This window comes from Myripristis murdjan, chromosome 16 (genome assembly GCF_902150065.1).
Source record: "Myripristis murdjan chromosome 16, fMyrMur1.1, whole genome shotgun sequence".
NCBI classification, from domain to species: Eukaryota; Metazoa; Chordata; class Actinopteri; order Holocentriformes; family Holocentridae; genus Myripristis; species Myripristis murdjan.
This window is the reverse complement of record NC_043995.1, coordinates 25,775,272-25,797,500: the sequence shown is the minus strand read 5'-3', so window position 1 is coordinate 25,797,500 and position 22,229 is coordinate 25,775,272. Positions and strand designations below refer to the sequence as shown.

At 42.8% G+C, this 22,229-nt stretch overlaps 1 protein-coding gene across 4 annotated transcripts in view; it reads left to right on the top strand.

Annotated features, from left to right (window-relative positions):
• Window positions 1-22,229, top strand: part of gramd1a (GRAM domain containing 1A) — a 44,138-nt gene that overhangs the window by 8,876 nt on the left and 13,033 nt on the right. The window contains exons 2-11 of one of the 4 annotated variants that reach the window (XM_030073482.1): window positions 10,751-10,790; window positions 13,797-14,013; window positions 14,796-14,816; window positions 15,187-15,271; window positions 17,138-17,241; window positions 17,427-17,522; window positions 17,992-18,072; window positions 19,212-19,330; window positions 20,075-20,378; window positions 21,178-21,331. In XM_030073482.1, coding sequence (XP_029929342.1) covers window positions 10,783-10,790; window positions 13,797-14,013; window positions 14,796-14,816; window positions 15,187-15,271; window positions 17,138-17,241; window positions 17,427-17,522; window positions 17,992-18,072; window positions 19,212-19,330; window positions 20,075-20,378; window positions 21,178-21,331 — 1,189 coding nt within the window. In that variant the 5' untranslated portion in view covers window positions 10,751-10,782. Of the gene's footprint in view, window positions 1-4,585; window positions 5,864-10,453; window positions 10,791-13,796; window positions 14,014-14,795; window positions 14,817-15,186; window positions 15,272-17,137; window positions 17,242-17,426; window positions 17,523-17,991; window positions 18,073-19,211; window positions 19,331-20,074; window positions 20,379-21,177; window positions 21,332-22,229 lie in introns of those variants that run through there. The other 3 variants (XM_030073478.1, XM_030073479.1, XM_030073481.1) reach the window with 3 other exon arrangements.

Genomic DNA, 22,229 nt, shown 5'->3' with positions numbered 1-22,229 from the left:
TCAGCTATACCCCACAGTGCGGAGATAATAGAAATGTTAAGAGCTATTCAAGGTTAGGATATATTCTGTGTCTCTACCAGGCAGGGTGTGCGTGCATGTGTGTGTCTGTGTGTGTGTCTGTTATTTGGCTGTGTTAAAATGTCACAGGGATGTTCTCCTGTGATGTAACCGGATGACACAGGAAGCACTGAGCGCTCTGCTGGAGTCCTTGTCTCTTTTAACCTTGTGGTAGCCCGTGAATGTTAATAAAAATCAGCCAGAGTGATGTGTTCCCCCTTTGATAATAACACACACGTGACACAGGGAGAGAGAGCGAGAGAGAGACAGAGAGAGAGACAGAGAGAGAGAGAGAGAGAGAGAGAGAGAGAGAGGAAAACAAATTTCAAGGAAATGTTGACATAAACCCTGTGCGCATGTGTGTGTGTGTTGTGTTTATTTGAGGGTGGGCAGTGCTTCTGTCACTGTACACACACACACACACGCACACACACATACATCCACACAGCAAGTGACACACCTCCTTTGCCTCTATGCTGGTGATGTCTTTCTATTTTTTTTTTATTTTTATTTTTAGCACAGATCGAGTTTCCAGTCCCCAATTCAGCACCGGGAGGCGCTCAGCAACACAACTCCCTGTGACCTGGAGTGGTGTGAACCGGCTGCTTATAACACAGCCCTGCATCCTTCGTTTGGAGCCGAGCTGGATGAGTGTTAATAGCCACGGGCAGGCAGAAGTAGCCAGAACATAAGAGGATGCCCTGTAAACCTATGGGGAAGTTGAAAGTGCCAAGTCATGGTAATGTCCAGTCATCTATTTAAACGACACAGAAGAGACTGTTGGCCAAATCCCAAAACTGACAGGTACGTAAAAGGCGAATGTATGACACAGAAATGTATGCAGATGCTCAGGATACATGTCACTATGTAATTTTCTATTTTAAGAACGCTCTTTCAAATGGCCCAGCTGACTTTGTTTACATCAGAAGTGTCATTGCCACAGCTTCTGTTTGTAGAATAGCCTCTAAAATTCTGGTTAGTCCTCAGTAGGGACAGTCGGCGCCTGTTCCAGTTCAAGAAAACTGTATCTTATGTTTTTTTGTAAGGATCTGGTCGATTGATAAGGATCGCTCAGCAGTTTAAAAATAAGACTGAAAGAAGCAGTTTGTGACCATGTGAGGCTGCAGGCGTTAAAAGTGAAATTAAGTTGAAAGTACTACTGTCTGTCCACTACACCAAACCTGTTGGTACAGTTCAAAGCCGCAGGATTTGAATTTCTTACTCCAAGTATGCTTTAAATCCAGGTGGGTCTGTTGACAATAATGTCTCCATTTATGCATCATTTTAACCAAAGTGCTCTTGTGAATATTTCCCCTCTTGCTTTCAGTTTTCGGGCAATTTGACCTGCCCTTGGCTCTGCGTACGTGGCCTGGAGGTGTGGATATCATATCTCGTACACGCTGCATCTGAGGTACACTTAATTCGCTGTGAGAGAGAGGGAGAAAGTGACGACATGAGGCCACCAGTGCTGCTGTGGGAGGCAAGAGGTGGGTTGAAAATGGTTGTTTGCCTTTGTATTTGTTGTAAAAAATAAACAAATAAATAAATTCAAGATAATGCATGCTCAAATAAAATAATAAGCCTTTGAATAACATTTTATAGTCATCAAATGAGGCAAAGGCTCAAGGAAGACATTTATAACTGCGTGTACCCCGATTAGACACAAGGGGTCGCAATATCTCTGTCCGTGTATTTTGCAAGGACCAAATCAAGTCATTTTTGACAGAAAAAAAATGCTCCCTTCATATTAACACTGAAACTATGCTGCATCAGTGGATTTGCCTATACATACTCAGTTTGAGCTTAGCTAAAGTAAAGCAAATAGACGTTTCCTCTTGCTGCCTATGTGGGACTTGAAAAACCGGCCAAAATGTTTACAGCATTTTACAAGAAAAACTGAACTGTGACTTTCATTTTTCGTGAAAATAGTATAAGGTGAAGGCTTGTGATTTCATAGGAAGCAGAGTGACTTTTATTATTGCATGGTCCGGTTCGTGTGATCAGCGTTGAAAAATAAAAATAAAAAAGGCCGATACAGTCAGAAATAGTTTGTACACACTTTATTGATTTTTATTTTGGAGTTAATTCACAGGATCCTACTTTACAGGAGATAGGACAGTGCTTTACCAGATTTCGAGTGCATCTCGGTGGTTGCAGGCAGACAGTCATCTGCCCACATCCTCTGAACAGTTATTTTCCCTGGACTGTACCACAAAGTTTGTTGTGGGGGGATTCGCTCTCCCTTTGTGGTGGTTGTGTGAGCTTTATAATATAATAAGAGGCTTTTAACCTCCTCTTTTGTTGAAATTATTGCATTTAAAAGCTATTATTTTAAATTACATAGGAATTTGTATCGTGAAAATCCGTCAAAGACAAGACTTCTGTGGTTAAGTTTACATCGCTCCCCCCGGCTTGCTCAGTTTCCCAGCCGACTCTCTGACTTCATTCCATTTTACATTCGACAAAAAAGCTGAGAGTTTAAAAGCCAGTTAACGTAAAGCTAGCTTTAGTGGTTTGCCGGACGTTTAGTTTGAAAACCGAGTTTTAAACCGGGATGTTTTTAAATTCAAGAAATAAAATGGAAGCTCTGTCTTTGCTGGAAATGATAGCCTGCTGACGAGATAGTCATCTTTTTGGGAGCCGTCGGCCATCAGAAGTCGGGGTTACTTGGCTGCCTACGTTAGTTAGCGTTAGCTGGCTAAAGCTAACCGTTAGCTGCAGCCGGTAGATGCTTTCCTGATAATGTTGATGTGTTCCTGTGAAAAAGTGGATTTTAATATTACCTCTCGCACCGTGGCTCGGCTTGTTTATGAGGCCGAGCAAGATCACAGAAACGGAGGAAATTCATCCAATGCGAGGTAGGAGCTCCCAACTTTTTGCTTGTTGGGGTTTTAAAAGTTTAACTGAGTTGATGCCAAGCCTTGAGGCCTTGGGTGTTGGACTGCACCCCCATGTAATAATAACAACAGGTGTCGAGGACTGTTCGCCTCTTGTCATATCACTGTAGATAGTTTGTTCGTGTTTGAGAAATGTGTTTCCTGACACAAAAGTAAACACAGCAATAAAGTCGACGAGTCAAAGGCGTGGGATCCGAGCATCATCTGTTCTTGGAAAAGCAAAGTTTGGCATGTTTGAACGTGTTGGTCTGGATCTGAAATGGCCCTGTTGTGTGAGAGATCACGCTGCTCGCTGGGAGCAACTTCACTTTTCCCGAGCTGAGTGTCTGCTAGATGGCCTGTGTGTTTTTAAAGCGTGTGAGACAGACAGGCCTGTGTGTGGACCAGAGAGGGAGCTGCACGGGGATTATGATGGATTACTCTGAGCAAACAAGACTGTGCCAAGATTGTTCTTGTTCAAACAGATCACAGCAAATACTGTCAGGCTTTGCTTTGGCCATTGTCTTAAAAGTGCCCTCTTTTAAGGCAAACAGTGGCGTGAAACATACACACACACTCAACACACACCTTCCTTGTTGGATGATGTTGGATGATAGGTCTGCAGTGTGTTTTCATGTGGTTATTTTTGCTTTGGTAGTCTATGGTAACAAGTAGACCAAGTAGTGTAATTATTGGTGTCTGCTGCCAAGCGCTGGGCAACAAAGTCAGATATTATGATATCTTTTCACAAAATATCTCTGTATTGATATCGTAATGATGATCGATGCATACATAAGGTATTTACACTAGGGCTGAAGAATTAATCTAAGTATTCACAATATGGCCAAGAGCACTATCTAAAAAAAAAAAAAAAAAGATGTGTGGCAAAACACTGTTGTATGTTGCTCTGGCCTACAAATTGAATTTTCCAGATGTAAGAAAAGATGTTTGTGTGGTACACTCAAATTAAGCCGTATTAAGCTTTAGTAATGAGGATATGATAACCAATTAGGTAGAGGCAAATAATACATCAGCTAGAACAGTCTAAAATCACACCCTTTTACTATAAAGTAGTTTCTGAAACCAGGAAAAGGCAACCCTTAGTTTCATGATATATCATGATCGCCCAGCCCTTCCACTACCGCATCTGGCTTTTGTTAGGTGAAATAATGTCTCTACGCTCTGTCCTTTCAAGGAGAGTTTTAGGACTTGTCTTGTTTTTGTGTGCATATTGGAAATGATGGCTTTCAGATTGCTGGTTTCCTGGTTTGAGGAGGGGCTTGTAAGGCTTTCCCTGCACCAACAGCGCTGAAATTCATCTCAGCATCTGTTATTGTGTCTGTCTGCTGGCAAACACACTGTTATGTGGTCTCCGTCTTTTCTTCTCGTCTTCTGTTCAACCACATTTGGCTGTTTCTGAGTTAATATTTGAAGGGAGCAATGCTGAATTATCTCTCAGTAAAATATTAAACAAACAATGCCATAAAGGTGGGCAATATTAAACATAGAACATACTCTAGCATAAATATAGCCTATTGATCTGCCTCCTAATGGGAACAATATTTCATGACAAACAATCTGTCATATGATACTACATATTCCTGGAACAGCTCAGGCTGACTATCAAAGAATGGACAGAAATAGCCTCCGCCTCACAATCAGTTGTCTGACTGGTGGGTTCCTTAGGTTTTATTTCAATAAGGATCATCACAGGATAGGGTAATGTGATTAAGGCTAGTCTTTTGAATGCAAAGTTTCTCCTTTCTTCGCCCCCCAGGTAGCCAATTCCAGACATAGATCTGTCTTTGTCTGAAAGTTCAACTCTTGCAAAGATGAGCCTGATTATGCAAACACATGCCTTGAGAAGTCTGCTGAAGGGAGGAGAGAGAGGGGAGGCATACTGAAGAAAGAGTGACACTGGACAGTGTGAGAGGTGCAGAGGAAGGGGTGAGGCATATAAGCTAACCACAAACGAGATGACAAAGCAAATTAGTCTTATCCAGACCTATGCTATACAGACTGGACCACTGAAAAGGGATTGCCATAAGAAGATGATTTCAGAAAGCTTGTGATGGCCCCCTCCCATCTTCTTGCTGCATCATTCTTGACTGCAGAGGAACACATGCTACATTGTCATCAAGAGTACTCTCCACCACTTTTGGAAAATTTAACTTGCCTTATGTGGAGGAATTTCTTTTAGCTGCCTAAAGTAACTGGACACATGGGAAGAACTGAATTGTCTTTGTTTCATGGTTAATGTTTGTTGAAAGGGTCACAGCTGATTTACCCAGCGGCGGAAGTTGGATGTTTTCCCAGAGAGTTCATAGAATAACTTAAATATAGGCATGACTGGAACATTCAGGTCAGTCATGGTTAGCCTCACCTCTCAAGATGCAACATGCCCTCGTCAGGGCCCTTGAATTGACTGAAACAGAAAATTGGCCAAGGTAAGTTCTGAGGATGACTATGTCCTCTCCTGCGGGACCAGAAGGCACCACTCTGGCTCAGCCCATCCCTATCCCCACGCTGACTATCCTGCCACCGTCTTCAGACACAGAGTCCTGGTCTTGCTCCCCCAGCCCCAGACAGTCCCGGTTTAGCCACCACAATCGACCCCACCGCAGCAGGACCCGAGCCAAGAAAAAGAATAAGGAAGAAATAGGCGGCTCTCCTACGCAGCAATGGGACGAAACACCGCGGATTGTGATACAGGAGGCTGAGGAGAGGAAGAACGCTCAACAGCGGAGCCCATCGCCTTCCCCCTCTCTGGCAAGTCAGACAGAGGGGGAAGAGCCTGGCCAGGACAGCCCTTCGCAGGACCTCCTCTTGCCTCCGTCTTCCTCCTGGTCGCGTAGTTCTTCCCCCAGCCGGCGTTCCCGCTGGTCCCTCAGGAGCCTGCTCAGCAGAGACTCCGATGGGGACAACTGCAGGTTAGTGCTTTGGCTTTGTCCCAAATATCTTATTGGAAGGAGGCGCCACCAAATTTAATTCTACTAGTACCCAAGCAGTGATAGAGGAACATAGGGCTCGTGTTTTCTCAGTTGTTTTCTCTCTCACAGAGTGGCCCAGACTGAAGCGTAATTTTTAGTCATGCAGTTACTGTCGAAGGTCCTCCCCTAAGGGTTGGGCTTGTTATCTTATAATAACAGCAGCGCTTAAGGATCAGTGGCTTAGAACAGGTTGTTCACACCAACAGCCCCACTTGGGACTCTTCACATGGGCAGTGAAGGCTTATAGTGCCACAAAACCACAGCCAATTTGCATTCAGGCCTGCTGAGACCAGATTTGCATCTAGTGAGGGAGTGGAGCAAGTGGCCTGTCATCTGTGCATGTTGGTTTCTAAAAAGAAAAAAGGAAAAAGAAAAAAGCTAACATCTGACAGAGATTTACATTTGGTTGAGTTTTCACAAATGCCAAGTCAGGCCAACTATGATGGAGCATACTGGGGTTAATTAGCTAATGGCTAAAGCCAGAGAGGACAGATTATGCTGTTAAAATCCTGATTAAGTCAAGTTGATTCATGCTATGGTATGACGTCAGACAAAAGCAGGCCAACAGTCAGATCAGAGAATTTCAGAACTAGCAAGTATTCATGCCAGGCCATACTAACAGTCAATACAACTACTTAACTCTAAGGATATGACTTATTCAGAATGCTCAGCTTCTGAATATTATTTTAGAAGATTAAACAGATATAGTTTTTTTTTGTTTTGTTTGTTTTTTTTTTTTTTTTTTATAAATGCACTATATGAAAAAAGACAAGGTTATGTAAACTGTAAACAGAAAGGAAGACTGCAGAGAGAAAAACAGAGCTGGGCCAGTCACAAGGAGTTAAAGGCGGGGTTTATGCGCCACTCATCCTTCTCCTTAAGTATGACATCACCTGCAGCCAATGGGAGCAGGCTCTCTGTCTGATGATGTCACGCGTGTCCAATCAGAGTAGGTCCCTGTCGGTGCTGCAGTGTACTCTGTGGGCCAGTCAGTGGGCTACCAGGGCAAGCAGAGGGTGTTTCTCTCCTTTGCTCCATATGAACAGCTGTGCCCTTGTCCTCCTCATTCACCCACCAGTTTATTGACCCACTTATATTGTTTTGCTTAGTGGAACATATTGTCTAGACCTTGGTTAGGATTTCATTTTTCTTCATATGAAGGTTGTTTGACATTTCAAAATGTAATTCTGGGATGCCTTGAGCTGAAAAAGACACTGAAAGATTTTAGGTTTGAAAGAAACTGGATTCAGCTTTACACATGGGCTCCTGTACTCAGATTTCTGTTCAGACTGGCAAGTGTGTAGGGCCCTCCGTCCTCCAACTCAAACCACCCATAGTGTTTTGGGTCTTTGCGACACTGACAAACATCTTAACGGCAACTTTGCTAGAGGCTTGTGTGTGTCTTTAGTCAGCAAAAACTGTCAGGTCATAAATATCCCAGTTGTCTGCTACCCAGGAATCTCAGTAAATGGGCCAATATATTCTGCATGTAACAGATCTTCCACAGAGGAGGTGAAGATAATTGACCACTTGACATCCTGATGGGTTCTAACCATGACGGGCCATAAAGAGGTTAATGACCATCACAGCTGTGAAAATCTCACCCTAAGTTAATTTGCACTAGGTTGCCCTTTTGTAATGCAGATAGACATAGATGAATCTTGATGCAAATGAACACTGCCTTAGCTGTTTTAGCAGCATGTTGTGTGGGAGGCTTAAACTAGAGAATGGCAACTGACAAAGACCAGTTTAGGGAGATACAGCATGACAGCATTGTTTTTGTAGCAAGGTATGTTCCTACTGCACAAGCCACTACATCAGTATGCATGTTTTTTTTTTTTTTTTTTTTTTTTTTTTTGTTGAGACTAAACATGAGGAGGTCTGCTAAGCTGATATAAAAACTTGTGGTCAGCTGCTTCTGTTGGATCATTAACAGATCTTAGGCACTCAGTTTGCTGATTGTTTGCATCTTACTGTTGTCAGAGTTGGCAAAGTTGTGTTTGTCTGCTGGAGACAAATTAGTACTCTTTAATGACTTTAACACTCTCAGTCACTGCTTTCCTGTTGATGTTTGAGTTCTGCATGCTCACTTTGCAGAACGCAGCACAAATGTATGTTCTATCCTTACACAGAGACCTCATCCTACTTACTGTGATGTAAACATGTTGTTAAATTGCTATAATTGTATGTCCAATGTTTTGGGACTCACAATGAGATAGATTGATAAACGGATCATTTCTAAGTTATTGGGTTTGTGTTTGACTTTGCAATCTTATGTTATGTCTTGAACATAAATTTGTCATGTGGCAGCCAGGCATAGGAGGATGCTGTCCAGATCAGGCCGCAAGATGAAGACTGTGCAGGAACTGTGTAACAAGAACAGGGGTTTTCCATCACATTTATTTTGGTTAAACCATGGCTGCCTTTTTTTTTTTTTTTTTTTTTTAAACCAGGGTCAAAACCTATCATATTATGTTGTCAATCAGTGCAACTCTGGAACCAGTCAGCTTTCATTTCCACCAAGAAACACTACACATATAAAAACATGATAGATTGGTGTTGAATTTACCTCAGGTTTTCAGAAGTTTCATACTTATTTTAAAGATAGCCTACCACTCTAGCTCTATTAGACAGTGTGCAGTGGTGAGTTAGACAGAGAGGAAAAGACGCTGACATGACAAGTAGTGAACCATCTTCAAACCTTCAGTGCTGTTTGTGTTTCATGCCTTCATGACTTTGTCTCCTTACATTGCATGGACCATAACAGCAAACAGCCAAATCTGAAAAGTACTTCAACTCTGAAACTTCAGATGAGGGGAGAGCTGCTGGCAGATAGTGGTTGATGATGATAGTGACCTCTTCTTCTTTGTCTGTTACACCCTATCTGTTTAACCTTGTGACCCTCTTTTCACTGACATTCCTCTAATGTTGTTCTTCTCTATGTGCTGATAATTTGTGCATTGTCAGCACACAATGTTGCTCATCATTTGTCTCCAGGCCTGAAACATTGTATCTACTGGGAACCTATTTTCAGCAGTCACTCTTGTTAGTCTTATTCAGAATTTAGACTTGCATTATGGATTTTAATGCAGCTTTATGAAGGAGAAAGCTGGCTCTCTAGACACAATTACAGGATTGCAGGCACTCCTGAAAATGTGCTGAGTGCATACCTAAAACAGCATTCTCCTAATTGGCCAAAAGGCATTGATCTGCTGTCACAGACTTTGACTTGCCTCACTGCCCTCTTTTATTTTTCTTTTTTTGTGCTGAAAGGAGAGATTCTCTGTCAACAAAAGCGTAAGGGAAGTGTTTAAATACCTCACACATACACGCTTACATCCATCCTACGCTCTTTAGGTCATGCGTTGAACCTTGCACTCTCTCTTTCTTATGCCTTTCATCATGCCCACTTGGCTCGTGAAACTCAAGAGATTATGACGGGCCATCGGTGAACCTCAGAAAAGCAGATTACAGAGAGGCAGAGACAGAACGGTAGAGATGCGGGCATGGCCGAGCCCAGTGTGGATTATAATGTGGTCTCTAATCCAGAGTGATGGTCAGAGAGATTGAGGGTTAAAGGATTGGGTGGGCTCTGGGCTCTGGCCAGGTGGATTCAGCCATGGCCTTCTTATTTATGATGCTATAAAAGCCATGATCTATCCTGTGTTTTTGCTTTCCCAGTATTACATATAGTACATGTAGTTTGAACTGAGGTTAAGAACGAACTATGCCGAGCAGGTTGTTTGACCCCAATCTCCAAAACATAGCTGTTTTGTTGGACCTAGATGTAATGTTTCTCAGCCGTTTTGAACGACAACCCCTGAAAATTTAGCAACACATACTTACCACTCCTTGTTGGAGCATAGACTTGCAGAAGAATGAACTTTGACACCAAATGGAGATTTTATTTATTTATTTATTTATTTATTTATTTATATGGATCTTCCTAATAATACTTAGTAAAGGCTATGTCAGAAAGATAAAAAAACAAACTAATAACTTTTATCACAGTTATCCTATTGTTTCAGTACTGGGTTGTAGAACTGTTGTTCTGTTTGACTTGCTGCCCAACATATTCCTCGTATTTTTCCTTGATGCAGCATTTCCTGTGTTATCTCCCCAAAATAATGCAGTTTGTCTATGCTCTCCTCCCCAACCACCGCGAAATGTTAAGAACAATATAGTAGAATTTGATTAACTGCTACAATAAGGCTCTGACTAGTTGTTATTTCACATGCATCACCAATAAATACATACATTGAGATCATTCATTTGTAAATTAAGAAAAGTGATTATTCACATCCCAAAAATAGTTTTGTGAGCCCCACTTCAGCCCCCTTAGTGGTGAGCCGCTGCTCCATACTGCACTGCATACTCACTGTGCTCTGATAAAACTCCTCAGCCCTGCCGTGTATAGTTTATCATCCTTATCGGTGCCCCCCTAGTTGAACATTAAGGCATCAGTGTCTCACATGGAGCCACCTCCTCCCTCACCCCTCCTCCTCCTCCTGCCCCCCTCCCCCCTTCACTTCAACGGGGATTACTGATGGACGCAGCGACGGCAGCTTGCCGGCTCCCAGAAACGGAATAGGAGCAGCGGTCGTATACCTGGCTGCGAGGCGGAGGGCGTCGGTTGTAATGAGGAATTAACCCGGCCGTGTGGTGATGGATGACGGACACATTTCTACCCAGGAGCCGTGCGTGTCTATAGCGAGGACAGCTAGACAGAAGAGCGGATATACACGCCGTAGCGTCTCGCCTGCTGTTGCTGCTTGCAGTAGCGGTGCCATATTGATACAGTAGTAGGCAACGTGTGTGTGTGTATGCGGTCATCAGCTTGATCGCGGACACCTCATGACATGTTCGAGTAAGTGATATATATGCGTAATTAAAGCTTCTGGCTGCGTGGGAGATGCGAAATTACATGTTTTTGTTTCTCTGCTGATTGTTTTTTGTTTTTGTTTTTTTGTTATCCCGTCCATCACGGTGCGTTTTGGTGCTGGTCAGAGGAGTCGCAGCTTTCATATCCCACTGGGAATATGGGTGGGACAGGCTTAGGGTTTTATTGTGAGGGGAACCAATGTGCAGCGTGCATGCGGTCGGATATTAATACCGTGAACTGATGACAGTCGACGTGTTTTCATTCTAGGTGCATTCGGTCGCGCTATTCATGACCCGAGAGTAACCCGATGTTATTTTCCTCCATCCGTTTTCACAGACCATTGTACTCTCCATCCTTGCATAATATAGTGCCATGTCATCTGCAACAACTTCATTCCCCACATATGCCACTTGTGACTCACGGTTGACTCGCTCCGGCAGTGTTTTTGCTCAGTTTGTGTATTCAAAACGAGTTCACCGGAGATGACACTTTCTGGGCAGCCGCGTGCTTTTTCTTTGCCGTTCTGCTCTAATAATCTGTACCTTAACCCGCCGAGAAGAGAGGACACTGTGTCAGACTGATAAATACAGCAGACAAAGAAGTACATGGAAGCTTCTGGCAATGTTGCCTTGTAGTCTTTCCATTGCGGCTGCTGGAGGATTTAGCCTCGGTTTGTAAACACAGGTTGACACAGATTCTCGTTGTCCCGGTTGGTCATACTGTCCATACAGGAAGCTTATTAAGGGCGCACGCTGCCCTTGTTGCCATACGTTTGCCTTAAGATAGCTTAATACTACTTGTCATAATGCCTCTCGAAATAGCACAGCTGCACTAGATAGGCTAATATACTTGGGATTTTATCCGAAACCACAAATCTGGATAGGGTAATGGATCCCGCATATTATGGGTTGGTTTTCATATTGAGATTGACAGCTCAGGTTTGCAAACTGTTCCAGCCTTCAGTGGCTGTTACTGTGGAGATGCTGATATTTACTCAAGGTACCCCTCCCCTCTTCCTCTCCAGATCTGGTCACTAAGACAACGGCAGCCCGGTTGGCAGAGCAGGAGCTGTACTGTGTCAGACTGTGAGAGACTACTGGCTGGGGAGGGGGGAAATACAAAGGAGACAAGACCAGGCAGAGACTGAAAAGAAGGCAACAAAATGTGCAGGCAGAGAGAAAATGAGTCGCAAAAAGGAGTTGACAAGGGAGTAGTTAAGGAAAAGGAGTTTGTCGTGTAAAAAAAGCATTTGGACTGGAATTATTTGTCTTTGAGTTGTTGGTTCAGATTGTCAAAATGACTGAATGTGTGTGCACCAGAAAGGTGATCAATGCATCCCACTGGTTGTACTGTTGGACAAGCATTCATCAAACTGAAGGACAGCATAAGCTTGGGCTTTGTCATTGCCCGTTTACTGATTTAGCATGTGGACGGTGACATCTGATTCATAACGTGAGCTTAGGCAAATTGAATTGACTGTAATACATAGCTAGATGTGGGTGTGATAGAGAGAGAGAAAGGGTGAGAGATTTACTGACAGCCTGAAAACAGTGGTTGTAAAGGGAAGAAATGCAGCTATGACAACTATGTTGTGGCGTAAATAGAGTCATTTCATAGGCCCATGACTTGAACATTAGATGTTCATGTTTTGGCAGCAACAGTGCCCTGATGAAGGATGTTATAGCTGAAACATGTTGGAAGCAAATGGCCCTTTTCCACTGACTAGGGTGAACCTGGGACGTGGCCAGGACCGGTGAAGTTCAGGTTCTGCCTTTTTATTTCATTTTCCACTGCATGGAGAACCAGTTGAGGATGGTGGGAAATGCTCCAGGCCTAGTGTTTTTGTTGTCTTACTTAATTTTCCCCATTTTGGCTGTGTATTGGATGCCTTGCTCTCCCAAATGCAGTGATTTTTTTTTTCTCATTCTAACCACTCATCTGTAATCTGTAATATATAATAGAGACAGTCGCAACACTCCAATGTTATGCATATATTTTTTGTTAAACTGTGCACATGAGGCATTCAGGATAGACACTCTTATTCTCCCCCAATACTGATGGGAGCTGACACCTGTTTGTACAACTTGCAGTTTGCCCTGTTTTGCCGTCTGTCTCTTTTTGTTTTTTGTTTTTTTCGCTGGCTGCTTTGTGCTGTTGTTCTCTGATATATATTTAAAGAAGGATTGCCAAGTCACCACTTGGACCAATCAAGATGACTGTCCTGCTAGCTCTTCTTAAAACTCCCTGTAACTCAGATTTTACTATCACCTCCCATGCAGGGACTAAATCTAGTTCCAGCTTAACCTCTAACCATGTCCTTGCCAATGGAAACACTTTCAGAATCTGTGAAATAGCCCTCATGCCGCGGTGCGCCTCAGGAAATTCTTGCTGTCAAAATGGCCAGAAGTGATAAGGAAACATTTTAAGTGTAACTTTCTTTTCATAACAGCAAAGTTGTAGTGCTTAGCTCAGGGATAAGACAACAGTGTAACTTTGTGCCTACATCCATGGGTAGATCAAAAACAGCTGAATGGACACACCCTTTCATTGGACAGTTTCTCTTTAATGCTTCCAGCTTGTTGTTTTTCCAATGTCACTTAAGTGCATCAGATGACAATCCTGTTGGTAATGTGCAATGACATCTTAAAATCTGTACTGAAACACAAACTTGTTGTGTTGTAGGTTACATTTCTTCATTAAGATCCTTTGCTAAATGTCTTTAATAGTAAGGTACCTGGGCTTGTTTGATTACTGTGCTAGTCAAAACGAGTTCAACTGATAATTCTGGCCATATGTTTGAAAGTCATGATATTGTTTTGGTCCTTAGTAGGGAGGTTGAGATGGTATCGTAATGTAAAATTGAAAACACTTCTTTCTGCAGAGCCACGCATCAAAGGCGCTGCAAAGCAGAATTCACCAGTGAAATATGGAAGAGTTTTTCAGTGTTGTTGCCTCAACTAACCCCTCTCTCTGTCCCCTGTCTGTCTCCAGTACGGCCAGTAACTCTCCACGCAGCACCCCTGGCAGCTCTCCTTCCCTGCGGCGCAGGGTCCTGGGGGGAGGCAGGGCCAGTGAGGGTGAGGGAGCGGGGGAGAAAAGCAGTGGAGGAGGAGGAGGTTCAGATAGCCCACTGCCCTCCATACCCTCCGCCTCCTCCCTCACCTCCGCCTACCCACTTGCCTCTCGACACTTCAGTCGCAATGCCAAGGTAATTAGGAACACTCGTGTGGATGTGGTATAGTAGAGCTAAGCATAACTCCTGGAATCACTGCTGTTAATGGGTTTTAGATGCATATGCAGTTTAAACTTTGGGAAAATTGGGAAAGAAACACCAACAGGAAACAAACGCACGCACTTCTTCCACACCAGGTGTTTTGATCCAACACTGCATGTCAGTTTTATATTTTTGTTAACCTGTTACTTTAGCCACGTCAGGCCTTATACATTTGACTGTCAGGAGACTATAAATTGATAATTGATTAATTCTGCAGCTATTAATTAGTAATGCATACAGGTGTAAAGAAGGGCTAGTAGTATTGTAGTGTTAGTCTGGTAGCTCTCATTCTTAGTCCCTGCATGGCTTCTGTGTTTATATTGAGGTGATAATTTCTTCTCACAGTGATTGTGTCTTGTTTTAACAGCTGATTATATTAGTGACTGTTCATTACACCTGGTCAGTGACACATGCACAGTTACCTCTTTAAAATGGAGAACTGCTGACAGTTCTGAAAGCTGTTATGAAGTCTCAAGGTTAAATGAAACAGGCCTAACCAAGAGATTGGGCTGACAGGATCACATGCATACAAGTATCCAACTTGCTTACTTTACCAGAAGCCTGCATGCTAACAGAGTTTCCATACCTGTAGGGAGCAGGTATGAAGGTGATTACTTGTAGCCAGTAGTAGTAAAAGAGCCTGTTCTGTCAGCTGATGTGTTTTCAGAGATCACTGAGTGCTGTTGGTCACTGAATATGCTGTTCTTTCCTTGCAGAAAATGCAGAGCTGGTACAATGTAAGTATACATTAACAGCCCCTCATTAGGCGTTTCCACTTCAGGGCGCTTGATTTTGCTGATGGTAGTCTGTTCCTGAATGAGAGAGGGTGAAACCTCTTGACGTAATGAAAGGGGAGCAATTGGCTCTGAAAATACAGCTCCCACCCCCCTCCACTCTACCGTTTTTATTCCAGAATTGAATTATAGACTCTGTGTTGAATTTCTAGAATATTGAGTTATGTTAAGCCTGTTAAAGCCTCTTTTTTCACACATGCATTTTTCATTTAGTTTAACCAAATTTCACAGCCCAGCCCAACACTGTTGGCTAATGCTGAGGCTAGTTGTGAGGTAGAGTAACAAGTTCTTACTTTTCCTGTCATCTTTTCAGGTTCTCAGTCCTACGTACAAACAGCGGAACGAGGATTTCCGTAAACTCTTCAAGAAACTGCCTGATACAGAGAGACTTATAGTGGGTGAGTGAGACGCACACAAACATCAAGGACATGTTTGTTGACAAAACGATAAACCCTGTGCATGCTGTGTTCATTAGCTTTTATCTGTATTCCCTTGTCTGCCTGTGCAACCCTGCCTCAACCACAACAATCCTCTGCCATCTGCCGTTTTCTCAAACGAGCAAGGACATAAGGAGGGAATGTTCTGTAGTGTCAGGACTGTTTCACCTTACATCACTTAACAACCAGTTTTGGTACACACTGTGCAGACTGACCACGCCTGCAGTCAAATTCAGTTTTGGGTACGTGAATTTCAGGTGTAGTGTGTGTGGTTGACAATCTCTTTAAAGGCCTGGGTGTTTTGGCTGATTTCTAACGTGGCATGTATCAGTAAATGCACTGCTGGCTTATTTCAGTAGCCTAATGCGGATGTGTTTGCAACACTGCAATTTGTAGCGTGTATTTTGTATTGAATGGTTTGTATTTTATGGTTCGGTTTTTGGTCTTTGGTCCATTAGCCGTTGCAGATTGTGCCTCTTCTGTGTTTTTGTCCTTCTCTGTCAGTCCTCTCCGTCATTCAGCCTAAAGATAGACCAACAAAATCAAAACAGTCCATTGATTTCAAAATTGGTCTATGTGGGAACAGAAGAGTTGCTCTGTGCTGACTGCTGTTCTCTGGGAGCTTACTCTCAAAATGACTCAAGGGCAACAAACCCTTTTTTCAACATCGTTAAATGAGTGAGAATGGCTACCTGCCTAACAGATTTTGAAATCCAAGAGGACTTTTTTGTTTTTTGTTGGCCAGACTTACTTAAGCTATATGATTTGGAAGCAGAGGCGCAGAGAAGACAACCTGTAGCAGCAATGGCTAATGGACTGAAGTGTGTTCATGGTTGTTAATCAGCACTGCCTTGTTCAGGCAGTGCTGATTAACACTAGCTCATTTGACCCATACCATTAAACTGGTGCAGGAACTCAGCAGGATTAAGTCACACTATCCAGTGTAGACAGTGTGACAACATGCTTTTTGCTGAAGTATGTATGCAGCCATCAAGGTGCTCTTGAGGAAAGGTACTTGACTCACTGAGGACTGTGGTTTACTGGGCAGTTCCGGTTCAGTTCAGGTGTGAGGGTATGTGAAGCTTTTAGTGTACAGCTTTTGATAAAGTATCCATCAATCTCAGACTTGCCCAAAATAGAAACAGGTCACTGTGCATAAAATGGGTATTCACTGTGTATTGTAATTGTTCTTATATTTACTCTTCATGATAGTGAGGGTACACAAAGATTAAAGAAGTAACCGTAACCTAGTGTAACTTGAAATAGCGGTGACAAAAAGTGGCTGCGGTGACGGAGCTGCTGAGGGAATGTGAGGATTTGGAGACAGTTTGGTTAGTCATAAATGTGTCAATATCCTCTAAAAAGCTTGGCACGACGAGTTTTGAAATGATTCACTTTCATAGCATTGACCGTTACATGTTACAAAAAGACATTTTCAAAAAAGTAGTGAATTGGATAAGCAAAATGGCAATGCCTTTACAAAAGCCAACACGACCAATCGTGATATTTAAACCAGTTGCAGATGGTTACACCATGGGGGTTGGTGTGTTAGGAATTCAGCAAGCCTGTGAACACTGGAGTCCAAGGCCAGTGTGGTGCTTTGTGTTTTTATCCTCAAAAGTGTTCTTCTTGCTGAAATTTGTGGTTACAGTAAATTACCTATAAGAATATGAAGTTGGCCAGTGCAGAAAGAGTACACACACTTAGTGGAAGCTGTCACTGTAAAATCAGTTTTCTGGAGTTGTTTGAATTGATTCCTGGTTCAAGTCAGGCTCTTGTGTGTGTTGTCATTGTTGGTTGAACTCATTCTCCCTTTTCTGTCCCCAGACTACTCCTGTGCTCTGCAGAAGGACATCCTGCTGCAGGGCCGCCTCTATCTGTCAGAGAACTGGCTTTGCTTCTACAGCAACATCTTCCGCTGGGAGACCACTGTAAGTCACACTCTCACGCTGTGTACACACCACCTGCCTGGTTAATATCACACCTCATCAGATAAGGATTTGTTTTAGTGCGCTCATTTGCAGAGCAATAGAGATATACTCAGGCCCTGGTGAGATAAGACTGACACACGCACAGTTGTATGCACACCATAAATCTTGCCCTTGCCTTGTTGCAGATCACCATCCTGCTGAAAGACGTGACCACTTTGACCAAGGAGAAGACCGCCAAGCTCATCCCCAATGCCATCCAGATCAGCACTGACCATGACAAGGTTAGACCCTGGCACACATCAACATAAATTGGCTCCTACTCCTCGTAGCATACTGGGATAATGCCACGGCATATAATTGACAGCTCAAAAGATTAGTTAGAAGGGATGATTTAATGGAAAATAACATGGTGTCCTAGTTCAGATATTTTCTAGAGTGTAATTTCTTCTGGGAGACTGCTGAGAAGAGCATGTGAACATTTTTTTTTACCCTTTACCAAGTTAAATGTTAACTCTTAGTTGTTTAGTCAACTGTTGAAAACTGTTGATTCAAATCCTCCTTTTTTGCTAGTGAAGCACTATGAAATGAGCTGAATCAACTCCATGTTGACTGACCGTGACAAAGCAAACATCCCCCAGAGAGGGAAGCAATCCGTCAAATCCACTGTCACATTTCTCTTTTTCTCTGTTCACTGTTTCTCTTCGTTCTTCCTTCCCTCCTTCCTGTTCCACTGGTTATTCGCCATCGCAGCACTTCTTCACATCTTTTGGAGCGAGGGATCGCAGCTACATGATGATTTTTCGTCTGTGGCAGAATGCGCTGATGGACAAGGTACCACCTCCTCTCCCCCACCCCACAGTGGTTAATACTACTGCCTCAGTAACAAAGCCAGTAGTTAATGTCTTGGAATAGAGCACAGTGTCAAGAGGCAGAAAGAGGAAAAACGCACAAAACATAAACTTCGCACTCCTTAGTTACAGGGGATAGAGGACAAAGGAAACCAAAAAGTAAAGTCTGCACGCTCTCATTATATATTGAGTAATGCCTATACTGCTGTAAGGTTTCAGTTGTACGACTGTGCAACTGAAACTTATCATCAGACGGGTTTGTCAAAAGTGTAGGTGTTTATAAATCCACCGTGGGAGCATAAGTCAGTGTGCATATTTTATTGTTTACTAAGAAGCTGGAGGCTTAGCAGGAGAATCTGTATTTGTCAAGCACAGTAAATGTACAGAGATTTGAAAGCCAAAAATCCAGCCAAGCCTAACCCTAACCCACACTGCATGAGTACACATTTATGTATCACAGTAAAAGTTCCAACACTCAGGACAGCAGTCCTCATATAAAGTGTTAAATGAACGTTCCTAGAAATACAGGGTGTCCACAAAGTCTCTTTACAATTTAAAAAATCTGTTACAAAAGCAATTGATGAGCTATGTTAATCAGATTTGTTCTATGTCTGTTCATTTGCTTTTGTAATAAATTTGTTAAATTGTAATGAGACTTTATGAACACCCTGTACATCAGATTGCAAAATGTACATGTTTGTCAGAATTTGACTTTTCAGCTTTACTACCAAGGGCTGGTAAAGTTACAAAAAAAAAAAATCCCTGGTGAAAATTTAAATGGGTGCATTTTGGACCGGATTTTTTAAGATTAAGCACAAAGACAAAAAAACTAAATTATCATTTTAAATGTTATTTCAAAATGGCAGTAACCAGTCTTATGTTGCACCCTTATTAATTTTTAGTAAGTACAAATTTTATCAGCATATAGCACTTTGCATGTGTCAATCTTGGACCTTGCTCTACAGTGTGTTCCACACACATGTAGTGTACCTATGAGTAATTCATATGCTGAAGCTTGAAATATGGCTAAATAGAGACCAAAGGCCCACATGTAGTGTAATAAAAATGTAAAGTACATTATTCCAGAAAGAAAAGCATTAATCATTGTAATTTGTCCTCCAGCCTCTGTCCCCCAAGGAGCTGTGGCACATTGTGCACCAGTGCTACGGCTCTGAACTGGGCCTCACTAGTGAAGACGACGACTACGTTTCCCCCACTGCCGAACACATGAACGGCCTGCTGTAAGTGTGTGTGTGTGTGTGTGTGTGTGTGTGTGTGTGTGTGTGTGTGTGTGTGTGTGTGTGTGTGTGTGTGTGTGTGTGTGTGTGTGTGTGCAGTGATACATGGTGAAGTGCATGCAGTTTGCATGGATTTGTTTAAGTGTGTTTGCATACACTTAGACTTTAAAAGTGCATGTGATTTGTGTGAATCTTTGGTGTGTTGGTTTACTTACTTACTAAATAGGAAGGAGTTTGCTTTTATATGTTTATATGTTTTATATTTTTTGTGTTTGAATTTCAGTATGTTTATGCAAGACAAGTATACAATCTTTCATTAGATTTAGTTGTCACTTAGGACAGCGTATGCTCCTTTCATTGTTTTTTCCCCTCCTCTAAGTACTATCGATTGCTCAGTTAAAAGCCACTGCTCCAGACAGTTAATCATGCTGTTGACTCTTGTCTCACCCTGTTGTTTCCTGTCCAGTTAACCAACTCCCACTTTCTATTATTGTCGCTCTGTCATTACTCTCTCTTCCATATCCATGTTCCTTTCACTCACGTTTGTCTCTTTTTAAACAATATCAACAAGCTTTATTAGTATCATTGTTGAGGTTACATTATTGCCACATCCATATTACCAAATATAAAATTGTGTCTGATAGGGGTGTCTCCCAAAATGAAGGGAAGTTTACTTTCTTTTGTTCTTCTGGACAAATTAGATTTAGATTAGATTTTCTCTTTCTCTGCCTTTATTCCCCCCTCCAGGCCAGGGGACGAGTCAGTGTCCGTCTCAGATCTGTTGGACCTGAGCTCAGTGTCGGTTCCCTCCACGGGCAGCTCCCCTCCGTCCCTGGTTCCCTGCGGCCCAGCCAATCCTCACTCAGCCACCAGCCTCGGGGGTTCCTCTCCCACATCCACCGCCTCCTGTCAGCCCATGGAGGTTCCCTCCTCGTCTGGCCGTAGGCTCAGCTCCGACCCGCCTGAGCTCAGCCCGCCCAGCTCCCACAGCTCGCTGCCGTCCACCACCCACACCAACGCCTCTGCCCCGGCCTCTGCCACCACCTCCTTTGTGAGTTTTCTGCTTGACATCCATGTGTCATGTATATTTTATGCATTTCTAAACCTAAAGCCCCGCCCTTTCAACAGCTCATATGAGTTCATTAGATATGGTTAGTTTTCATGCTAGTCTGATCATATCACCACTGATACATATGATAAATTATGTTATCAGGCGAGGTAACAGTCACTTTCTTGTGTGGTAAGACTGACATTGGTGGCTTTGCTAAATTAATCTTCTGGAAATAATCTACCTTATCAGATTATTCACTTCAATTTGAACTGAACTGACCTACACCCACACACTTTTCTATCAGATATCTCTGCCTCTAGCTCAGTTGTTATATATTTAGCCGGCATTTGCAGGCAGATAATTCTCTAGTGGTCCTCCTTGATGGTATCGTCGACGGTTGCTTGGAGATTTGCGACACAACTGCAAAGCCTCTGTACAAAAGAAAATTTAACTTTGATGCTTGTGTTTGTGAATCACTGGGCAGCTATTCCAGCTGGCTGTGTATCAGACCAGTGCTGCTCAGAAACAGCTGTCCTGATTGTTGCCATGCAGTCTTGAATTTTGACACAGCCAAATCAAGCCCAAGCCACACGAAAATGGATAAATGGAGTGCTCTGTTGACTGTTAATTGGTTTCAGATTAATGGCACGTCTACAGTGGTATGTCTGCTTAGGCAGCGTCAACAGCCAGTCAGGCCAGCTCGGGCCTCACTCTCTAAGTCATATGACGATGGGGTGATTTCCTTAGCAACCCGCCCGGTAACTGTCCTTTGGCATACCTTTTCCCCTCATTGCCTTAGAATCTGGAAGAAGGCGGGGACAGCCTCTCCGAGTCAGCCAATCACATGCTGCCTCCTCAGACCACCAGCCTGGGAAACCTCTCCTCATTGGACATCACCAACGATGAGGAACTGCCCACAGACCCAAGCAATTCCTCTGACACGCAGGAAGAGAGTGAGTGCTGTTTGGATGTCTAGTCTCACAACCACAAGAATCCAGTTAAATTAATGCAAACGTAGCCTGGATTTTTATCAAAAACAAGTGAGGAAGACTGATTTGAAATGCTCTGAGAATTTGAAACAGGGTTGGGATCCATTCTGTTTTTAATGCATTCAGTTTGTCTTATAACATGAAACTACACTTCATTGTACTCAGTGGTCCAACGTTTTCCTCTTAAGACTATTTTGGCTACATAATCCGTCACTCAATAAATAAATGACCAGTCACTTCACCACCAAAACCTGATGCAAAATCTTTTAACTTACTTTTTAAAACGTAGATTTATGAACTTAGTATTATATGACGTGTTTTATCCATTTGTTTTATCTTACATGTTTGTTTTTAACTGGATGTTAAAACACTTTGTAAATTCTGTGTGAAGAAAGTGCTCGTAAGGTTTAATATTTCCCGTTGCTCTCTGACCTGACAAAGCACAATTTCTGTAAAGTGCAGGTTTCTGCTCCATTGCCTCCACCTCTTCTGCCTTCCACTTCAGCGATAATTGCATGGGGGGGTTCAAGCGTTTCAGCGAAGTGATTTGCTGTCGTGTGGGTGAATTTCTCATGAACTAAATCCCAAGACTCCCTCAGGGACCTCTGTGTTCTACCAGTGCTAAAAAGAACATGGGTGTCATTACGGCTCAGTTTTTAGGCACAATCAGTTAAATCATTAACCAGAAATTACCTCCACATCGACTCAACAGGATGGCTTGAGGGTTTAATATCAAACTCAAAGTATATTTCAGGACAGTTGAAACTGTTTAGTAGGTGATTACAGATTTGTAAATCGGATATTGTTATCGGCAGTGTGTTTCCCATGAATTAATCAAGCACCACAACAAGAACACTGCCAG